This window comes from Hakea prostrata, chromosome 6 (genome assembly GCF_041222555.1).
Source record: "Hakea prostrata isolate BN-2017 chromosome 6, UWA_Hpros_2, whole genome shotgun sequence".
NCBI classification, from domain to species: domain Eukaryota; kingdom Viridiplantae; phylum Streptophyta; class Magnoliopsida; order Proteales; family Proteaceae; genus Hakea; species Hakea prostrata.
Window position 1 is genome coordinate 2,306,316 of NC_142605.1, and position 10,553 is coordinate 2,316,868.

General features: G+C 41.6%; 1 protein-coding gene across 1 annotated transcript; it reads right to left on the reverse strand.

Moving 5' to 3' along the window:
* Positions 1-8,493: 8,493 nt before the first annotated feature.
* Positions 8,494-10,340, reverse strand: LOC149012101 (transcription factor bHLH91-like). The gene is made up of 3 exons (XM_089160204.1): positions 9,300-10,340; positions 8,692-9,120; positions 8,494-8,592 (listed from the first exon to the last, which is right to left on the reverse strand). Exons 1-3 carry the CDS (start codon positions 10,338-10,340, stop codon positions 8,494-8,496), a joined length of 1,569 nt encoding a protein of 522 aa, XP_089016330.1.
* Between the last annotated feature and the right edge of the window lie 213 nt (positions 10,341-10,553).

Genomic DNA, 10,553 nt, shown 5'->3' on the forward strand with positions numbered 1-10,553 from the left:
AAACTCACAATTAGGGCGGTTACAGAATATAGGTTATATATTTGTAACCACCGACTTAGTGAGTAAGTGTGTGATTCATTTGTACGAGATTTATCTCTGAGAAACGGCGGCTCCATCTCTCTCTCCCTCTCTCTTAGAATCGTAGGCTAGGAAAATTTTTCCTTTCCTCGCTTTTGATCTTCATTCCATTAATCCACGGCATTTGGGTTGTGGATATCATTCCCTTTCCTAGTGATTGTGGAATCGCCTCGGTAGAGCTTTGGTGGTTGAACGATAAAGTGGATCTAGACTTCCGCTGCGAATACTTCATAAAAGGGAAAACGAATCCAGGTAAGGAATCTTTCCCCTGTCAATTAAACAATATTGATATATATGGAGTATTACCAATATTGGCGTCAGAGCCATTGGTTCCCACGATTCTCGATTCCTCCCCATTGTTTAATTATTGTATGGATCAAGGGTTTACGAAGAATCCAGGGTTTAATACGAAACCCATGAGAGAATTGATAGGGTTTCTGGAAAGCCTTATGTTTTGGGTTCGGATCTGAATGGGAGGATCCTTGTAAATTTCCCTTATGATTTTTTGCATGTATTGATTATCCATGAAAATTATTCTTTGTTTAATAATTATTGCTGGATTTTTTCATGTATTTTTTGATGATTTTTTAAGTGAAAAAACGTGTTTTACCGTTTTTTGGAAAATTTTCGTTCATAAAAAATCCAGAAAAAATGCCGTTTTCTGGTCACAGAATGCTAGACGAAATTTCCGTCTGGGCAAACGGTCATCCGTCTGGGCATTAAAGGCAGACGGAATTTCGTCTGGGCAAACGGCAGTTCGTCTGGGAGATGGATTTTTTTTCAGATATTGGTCTGTCCAGTTCAAGAATGTGTTTCGACTTAATGGACACCAATGGCCCGACAATCTGTGTGATGTTTGGGCATTGAGGGCCTAATGGGGCCTAGTGGGGGCTAATGAGGTAGAAGTGTTCTGTGTGAACCACCTCATAGCATTAACATGATTGCATGTTTTATTTTAATAAAACTATTTTTTTATTTTGGGTCTATCAATCATGTTTCTTGCACAGAATGAAACTAGTGTATAAGTCTATGTGGGTTTGCATGAGAATTTGGTTGAATGTTTTTTCAGCATCTCTTTTGGTTTAAGTGCTTATCCCATAGGTTGACTATGCTAGTGTGATTTCTTGTTGCATGAGTTGTGTTTTATGCTAGATTTATTGAACTCATTCTTGTATGTAATATTTCTAGAATAAATGGCTGCTACAAAGAGCATAGTTGCTGATCTCACTAAAGGAGATAAGTTGAATGAGAGGAATTATGACCTCTGGCACCGAAAGGTGCAATATCTCCTGGAAGAGCAGGATATGCTGGAGACCATAAACCAGACCATGAACCCACCTGAGGAAGGTACCACTGCACAACATCGCAGGGACCTTTGGAAGAGGAAAGACCGGGTAGCCAGGATTACAATCCTGAGCTCCATGAGGGATGACATGATGCTTCGTTATGAGAAGCATAGGACTACAAAGTCTTTGTGGGAGGCTGTGAAGTTCCAGTGCGGAGGGACTTCCACCACAAGAGGCCGCCAGCTCGGACTCACCTTTGACGGTTATAAGATGCGCCAGGGTCACACCATGAGGCAGCATATAACCATCATGTTTAACATGATTAGTGAGTTGAGCGCATGTGGGCGCCAGAAGACTGATGAGGAGCAAGTCTCCGCAGTCATCAAGTTATTGCCAAAGACTTGGGAGCATATGAAGATCTTCTTGACTCATGCTGATGAAGTCAAGACTTTTAATCAAGCTGCCAAGCACCTTGAGCTTGATGAGGATCGGATGTTGGCCGATGCCCCTCAAACTGATGTATTTGCTGCTGAGGCTAGCACTAGTAAGGGTGCAAGCTTCAAGCGCAAGAGAGAGAAAACTCAACCTCAGTGGTCCAAGCAAAGTAACCAGAGTGGGAACAAAAACAAGAGTGGCCCCAAGCGTTCAACGGGGACTAGTGCTGGCAAGAAGAAATCAGCTTTGATTTGCTTCAAGTGCCGAAAGCCTGATCATTTTGCTCGTGATTGCACTGACCAAGAGGTATGTACTGTGTGTTATACCTCATCTTCTTATGTAACAAGTTCTACTATGCTTGCTGAACTAAATCCTTTGTGGATTGTTGATTCAGGTGCGACAGAACACATAACAAGGGAACGCTCGAGCTTCGTGGAATACCGTCGTATTCCAAGAGGAAGCAGAAGAATAACGATGGGGAACAGCTCAAGCGTGGAGGTTCATGGCATAGGCACATGCAAATTAGTTTTTCGAGGTGTCCAGACACTGTTACTCCATGATGTGTTGTATGCTCCAGACATTCAGCGAAATCTTGTTTCTGTTATTTATCTTTTAAGACATGGTTTTAGAGTTGTATTTGAAAACAATTCTTTGGTTTTGTATCTGGGTTTTATGGTTATGGTTTTCTTAATAATGGTTTCATTGTATTGGATACAATTGATTATTTTAATTCTAGTAGTGCTTTTGTTTGCCAAAATACTGTGTGTATTGATTCTAATTTGTGGCATGCTAGACTAGGATATATTGGCTTAGATAGGATGAACAGGTTAGCAAGAGAAGGTCTCTTAGACCAAGGTTCACTATCTAATTTGCCAACATGTGAGTCATGTCTAGCAGGAAAAGCAACTAGAAAACCATTTAAAATGGCTTTGAGAGCCTCTCTTCCTTTAGAACTTATCCATTCAGATGTGTGTGGACCCATGAATGTGCATACTAGAAAAGGACAGTCTTATTTCATCACATTCATAGATGACTATACAAGGTATGGTCACATTTATCTAATTTCTCATAAGTCAGAAGCTCTGGAATGTTTTAAGAAATTCATGAGCTTAGTTGAGAATCAGTTAGATAAAAGGATTAAAACTCTTAGAACGGATAGAGGTAGAGAGTATCTCTCCGATATGTTCAAAGGGTTATGTGATGAAAAGGGGATATCTAGACAACTTACTATTCCAGGGACTCCACAGCAAAATGGGGTTGCTGAGAGGAGGAATAGAACCTTGCTAGACATGGTGAGATCCATGATGGCGCAGGCAAATCTACCCATCTCTTATTGGGGAGATGCTTTGTTGACTGCGGCCTATATCCTCAACAGAGTTCCAACCAAATTGGTTCCTTCCACACCATATGAGTTGTGGATCGGAAGGAAGCAGATTTGAGTTACTTGCGCGCATGGGGATGTGCAGCATATGTTCACTCTAATTGTCACCAATATGGAAAGCTTGGACCCAGAGGAAGAAAGTGTATCTTTGTGAGATATTCTGAACCCTCAAAGGGCCATGTCTTCATTGGACTAGATGAGAGTGAGAGGAGAACGAAACTTGAGTCTAGGAATGCAACATTCTTGGAGAATGATTTTCCATCTCTTTCAGGAGTTAACAAAGAATCATCGGAATTCTTTGAGATACAAGATAGTGATCTTGTCACTCCAGGGATTCAAATTCTGGATAATGAACCTGGGGTTCATCCAGAAGATCCAAGTGGGAGTGGGAGTGGGAGTGCAGATGTGATAACTACCTTAGACAGTGAGCAATCTGACATGCACTTGCACCGTAGTGGGTGGGGGCTAGTTCCTCGTCGATGTATCGACATAGAGGATGAAGCCTACATGGTAACTCCTGAAGAGATCGACTGTGAGATGACTTCAGTCGATGAGCATGAACCAAAGAGCGTGCAGGAAGCTCTTGCGGGGTCAAGCTCAAAGGAATGGTTGAAAGCAATAAAGGAAGAGTTGGAGTCAATGAAAGTTAATCATGTCTGAGACTTGGTTGACTTGCCGCCAGGCCGAAAGGCAATTGGGAACAAGTGGGTTCTCAAGATCAAAAGAAAGGTGGATGGATCTATTGAGAGATTCAAGGCTCGTTTAGTGCCTAAGGGCTACACCCAACGAGAGGGCGTTGATTATGAGGAAACTTTTTCCCCTGTGGTTAGGTTTGCCTCAATTCGCCTCATACTAGGCATTGTTGCTCAGTTGGACTTGGAGCTTTATCAGATGGATGTAAAAACGGCTTTTCTCAATGGAGAACTTGAGGAAGAGATCTATATGGATCAACCTCAAGGTTTTGAAGCAAATGGACTTGAGCGCAAAGTGTGCAAGCTTAAGAAGTCCATATATGGCTTAAAGCAAGCATCTAGACAGTGGAATGTGCGCTTTCACCAAGCTATGATGGAAAATGGTTTTTCCATGCTTGAGGAAGACCACCTTGTGTTTACACCAAGAGATCGATAATAATTATGTCATTCTGACACTGTACGTAGATGACATACTTATGGCTAGCAATAGCAAGGAGCTATTGGAAACCATTAAGAAATGGTTGTCCTCCATATTTGATATGAAGGACATGGGTAAAGCAAGCTATGTGATTGGTGTCAAGATTGTCAGAAATAGCCAAAAGAGATTACTGGGTTTATCTCAAGAGACCTATATTGACAATGTCTTAACGAGATACCAGATGCACAATTGCAAACCAATTGATACTCCAGTGGAGAAGGGTTTGCATTTGAGCCTTGATATGGGTCCTAAGACTCTAGAGGAGAAAACCAAGATGGAAAGAGTTCCATATTCCAATGCAGTGGGTAGGCTTATGTACGCTATGATGTGTACTAGGCCGGATATTTGTTATGCAGTGGTTTTGGTTAGTCGGTACCAATCAAACCTAGGCATAGAGCACTGGAAAGCAGTCAAGAGGATATTGAGATATCTCAGAGGAACGAGTAACTACATGCTGTGTTACCAAGGATTGGATTTGCGGTTAGTTGGCTATAGTGATGCCGACTGGGCTGGAGACATCGATGAGCGCAAATCAACCTCTGGATATGCTTTCTTGCTGAATGGCGGGGCCATTTCGTGGTGTAGCAAGAAGCAGGCTTGTATATCCCTCTCGACCATGGAAGCAGAGTATGTGGCATGCTCAGCTGCGGTTCAAGAGGCTGTTTGGTTGAGGAGATTCCTTCGACATACTAGGATTGTGATGACATTCAAAGAAGCTGCCCTTTTCTACTGTGATAGTATGGCAGCACTTAGCTATGTCAAGGACCCCAAGTATCATGGGAAGACCAAACATATACAGTTGAGATATCACTTTGTTAGAGACATTACATCAAGGAAGAAAGTTATACTTAAGCACATATTTACTAGTCAGATGGTAGCTGACCCTCTTACCAAACCTATAGCCAAGGATGTTTTTATTTCTCATGTAAAATCCTTGGGCTTGCGTAGATTGTGACTTATTTTTGTTCTGAGACTTTCTTATTATTGAGTAATATGAGTTCATTCCAGCATTTATTTTTATTCACTTTCTGTGTGATTGTGTTTCTTCTAGCATAAAACAAGATATGTCAATAGGCAAGAGAATGGCCCACTCACACGAGCATTCGCCTCTGGCGCCTTGGAGGCGAGCAGAGATGATGAGACGGATTGTGAATGACTTTGTGTAGGTCAATTCGTAATCATGATGTCGCCTTGATTTGGAATCAAGATGAGTTTCTCTATTGTGAAGAGAATCGACATGAATGTTCCCACTATTCATGTTGCCTATAGGAGCCAGGTGTGAGTACTTTATGTGGCGCTAGGGTGGCGACAATAAAGAAACTCGGGTTAGGCGCAAGGGGTTGCGACTGGACTAAGACCTGTATGGTGTTGAGATGGACATACGTTCTATTGTATATAGAATGCTCCACCATAGCACGTATATCATACTATGTGTGCATAGCGATCATTGGAAATGAGAGGATGGATCCTTGCTCCTCTCATTGTGTGAGTCATGGACCTTATGGTCCATTAGTATTCTTAGTGACTTTCGACGACATCATGAAACGAAGGGTTGATGTGGCTACTTTGGGGTGTTACCTATGGTCATGATTGATTCGACCTAAAGGGGCACTACCGGGAAAGGAGTCAATCCTATGTGTAGTGATGGTCTGGGGCGAAAGGAAAGGTTTGATTCAACTGCACCCTAAAAAGTGTTTGTTGGCGCCAACTGTATGTGTTACAGTAGTGAACATTTTAAGGACAAGAAGGTGATCTCTTAGAGGGATCGAGATACCTTTAGTCTGGTGAGTTTGAATAAACCTAGGACACTGTGTTATACTAATGCTTATTTGATTTGTTTCTTTGAGTGATGTGTCATTCTGGCCTTCTGGGAAGGTTTCTAGTTTGGGGCTCACGAGTGCAGGTATATCACTGGTCGCACAACCCATTTTTCCAGTATGACTTGTGGATGTTAGTGTCTGGGACACAGGTGGTCTATGTATCTGGGATACATAGCGAAGAGATCAATATATATGTATGTCTGGGATATACATGTGTGTCTGGGACACAAGAGGTCTATGTATCTGGGATACATAGTAGAGAGATTGAATGTGTATATCTTGGATATACATGTGTGTCTAGGACACATTGAGAAATTAACACTTGCCCTTGTGCAAGTGGGAGTTGTTGGAATTTATTAATATAATTAATAAATTAGTTGTCAAAGGGCAAATCTGGAAACTCACAATTAGGGCGGTTACAAAATATAGGTTATATATTTGTAACCACCGCATTAGTGAGTAAGTGTGTGATTCATTCGTACGAGATTTATCTCTGAGAAATGGCGGCTCCATCTTTCTCTCCCTCTCTCTTAGAATCGCAGGCTAGGAAATTTTTTCCTTTCCTCGCTTTTGATCTTTATTCCATTAATCCACGGCATTTGGGTTGTGGATATCATTCCCTTTCCTAGTGATTGTGGAATCGCCCCGGTAGAGCTTTGGTCGTTGAACGAGAAAGTGGATCTAGACTTCCGCTGTGAATACTTCATAAAAGGGAAAGCAAATCCAGGTAAGGAATCTTTCCCCCGTCAATTAAACAATATTGATATATATGGAGTAGTATTACCAATATCATCGATGTGAAGGAAATCCAAAAATGGTAGACCATCGGTTTCTTCACTCTCCTTTTGCTAAAGCAGCCTGATTTGGTAGTGATTAGTCTATGAAACCTGATTTTGATGCCTCGTTGACAACAGTAGACTGGCTTCTTAAAGGGAAGGAAGTTTTCTAGACATGCAAACAAGTTGGAAGGCAGATCCATGTTGAAGGTTAGCTTCATACTATGGTATTTATGGTGTGCTTGGAATGATTCAAGATTGGGAGGGAAGCAGTAGTCGGCAGAAGAGGTTATCTTGATAGCTAGCAAGACCCCACAGGAACTTATGAAAGCAAATAGGCTGTTGGCCTCCCGCACAGTGGTTGGACTTTCTCTGGAGGATGAAACAGCAGGAATAGAGAGAAGTGGACTTCCCTAGTAAGCCATGGGTTAAAATAAATTGTTATGCATCTAAAGATCCACACAGTGGTAAGACTGGGATTGGTGTTATTATTAGGGACCATACTGGTTTGGTGTTGAAAGCATTTTCTTAGGATCTGAGTTTTGAAGAAGTAGAGGCAGGAGAAGGAATGGCCTTGAGGGGGGATTTTGGAAAGGTATACATGCAGGAATGGAATATATGGAACTTGAATTGGATAATAAGAAGGTGGTAGATAAGGTTCTGAATCTTTCTCATCCCTCCCCTCCCCACTTGGAAGTTCTTGTTAATGATATTAGGAGATTAATGGTCCTGCCAGCATGATGCAAGTTGTCTTTCATCTCTAGTAGTGTCAAACATGTTCCAGAGACGACTCTAGTCCGGGAGGCCTTGTCCAATGAAGGTAGGACATATTGGTCAGCAACCTCTCCCTTGCTAAGGGATTTATGTAATTTCCAAGTCTCGACCTCTTTTAGTGAACTAAGTATTTTCTACGAAAAAACAATTGAATAGGCATCATATAGTGCTTTACCAAAAAAGAATGGACATGATGGGGTAGTAAGTACAATTTTTCTCATTTCCATTCAGTAATTACAATAGCTTGGTTATACATGATTGTATAGAAAACCTTTTGCTAGTACTAATAGGGCCTCGTGATTACCCAAAGAAAAGGCACCGGATTAGCCCTTTATTGTAATCCTTAATTTTGCATCAGAGAAAGCTTCAAATAAATAATTGTTTGCTACACTTGGGCACAAAGCAGCTGCAGCTTTAAATAAAATAATTGTTTGCAACACTTGGGCACAAAGCAGCTGCCATATTAATTGATAATTAAAAGCTTTCCTATGGTCAGGTAAGAATGAATTGTGAATTACCATTAAAATTGTAGTTGCTTGCCAGTCAAATACCTTCAATTCCTACTAGAAATTGGGAGATCCAAAAAGGAAAATTAAAAAGAGAACCCAATCTGATATGATGTACTTCCCTATAGTTCAACCAACCCGGCAATTTTACCCCTTCCTTCCTCTCCGTTTCTTCTTTTCTTCTCTTTCCGAAGCATGTAAATAGAAAGAAAAAACAAATGACATAAACACGTTCTTATGAGCTACTTTTTCTTCCTGAAACCCTAATTAAAAGCTACCAGGTGGGAATGTTCCGTACTGTCTATCCACGACCTCAAGGAGCTTCTTGGCCATTGCACTTGCATAAACAGAAGAACCTTCATGTATCTGCAAAATCCACAGCAACTTGTGTAAGAAACATTATGCATTAACATACTGTATAGAATAGCATCGATGATCAGAAAGAAAACCAAGCCTTTAATTTACCTTGGTATTGAATAAGAAGCTGTAGTGATCTCCAATATTTCCACCAGCAACATGAAGGAGCTCTAACTGGAGCTCATCAAGGACTTTGGATACAAGAAGCAAACAATTCATCTTCTTTTTCTGTATAAGCTTGATGGTTACCTCATCATCGATAATTCTGACATCGACCTCGGTCTCCTTTGATTTCCTCTGGCTCCATGAGCTCCTTAAAGATCCATTGAAGGATTGCTCTCGGTCAGTGAGATTGCTTAAAGACTTCATGGATGAGCTCTCCATGTCTACTGTAGTCTGATCATCCTCTACCTTCAACCTCTTGTTTCTCTCTTGTCTCCATTTCTTCTTATCAACCAGTCCTTTGAGCTCATCCACTGTTCTCAACAGCTCCCTGATGTACTCGATTGCATCTCCAACAACTGAGGCTCTATCTTCCTTGATTGAGTTGCAGAGAGGGGGGGAACATAAAAAGGGAAGGTAAACCCAAGACAAAAATATAAAGATTAATCAGGAAATACAAAATGGGACAAAGAAAAACAGACCCAAGGACATTGGAGATTCTACTTGTGTATTCAGTTAATTGACTGATTAATATGAAGGATCATTAATTTCACCTTTGTGGGGCTTGGAATCAGTTGCTTCAGTGCATTGTACTTCTCATTTATTTGTTCTCTTCTTTGCTTCTCAGTGGAAAAATTATGGGTTCCTCCTCTACCACGTCCAGCTCTACCCAAGCCAGCCATTTCTCTCCTGAAGTCCAGCACAGAGTTCTCAAATTGTCTTCCATCTCCATCCATAGAAAGACCTTCTCCACTTCGTTCTCTGTCATCAATTCCACCAAATAAGGAACTTCCGCCACCTCTTGAGCCAGGCAAGTTATAGTTATGTGGTAAAGATTGAAATAGATCCCTAAATAAAGGAGGCTGAGGGGGAAGGTTCAGATGGAGTGGTGGGTGATCAAACAATACCGACGATGACGCCACTGCCAGATTACCATCTGCAGTGGAGTTAGGGAGCTCACTGAAGAAATCCAGTGAAGAAGCTGAATAATTTGAGGGCTTCCTGCTTGAGAAAGAGATTGTTTGGTTAGGGAGCATAGAGGAGTCTGAACATCTGGGCAAGTGAAGGAGATTGAGAAGGTCTGGGGTCGAAAAGGGAGCGGAATTGAAACATTGCAGATTCTGCTGCAAACCCATCGATTCTTCTGTTTGCTGGTGGTGCTGAAGATGGTTATTATAATTCATGTCTTGCATATCTTGGACTCCGGTGATTTCCCAGCTATGTTGTTGATTCATAGGCTGTTGATTGGGGTCATGAAGCATCTCTGGCATCAGATTGGTATTGAACTCATGTTCTACATCAAAGCCTAAATGCTGTTGGAGATCGATACCAATGGAGGCAGCAGCATCGCCCTCATGGGAGGAGTTGTGGTGGTTGGAGAGGTCTTCAAGGGAGAACCCAGAAAGCTTGAGGCTGTCGTCCATGCTATTATGATGGCTGTGAATCCCACTGCCTCCTCCTCCTCCACCGGCCATGAGTGGTGGCAGAGTAGAACAGTTTGTGACAGTTTGTGGGCAATCAACTGACTCTGCTGCTGCTGCTATTGCCATGTGGTTGGGATCATGGGGATCAAAGTATTGAGCCTCTTCATACATTTCTTGTCTCTTCTTCTTCTTCTCCTTCTCTCTCTGTCTCTTTCTCTCTCCTCTGTCTTCTGTGTCTCTGTGATGTGCTGATTGTACTAGTGTCGGTTTCCTTGATTCATGGGTCCTTGTCTGACTGAGTTTAACAGAAGGAAAAGACAGTTTAATTAATGAATTGGAAAAGGTATTTCATTTCACATGCCTTAAAACCTATAAAATCATTTG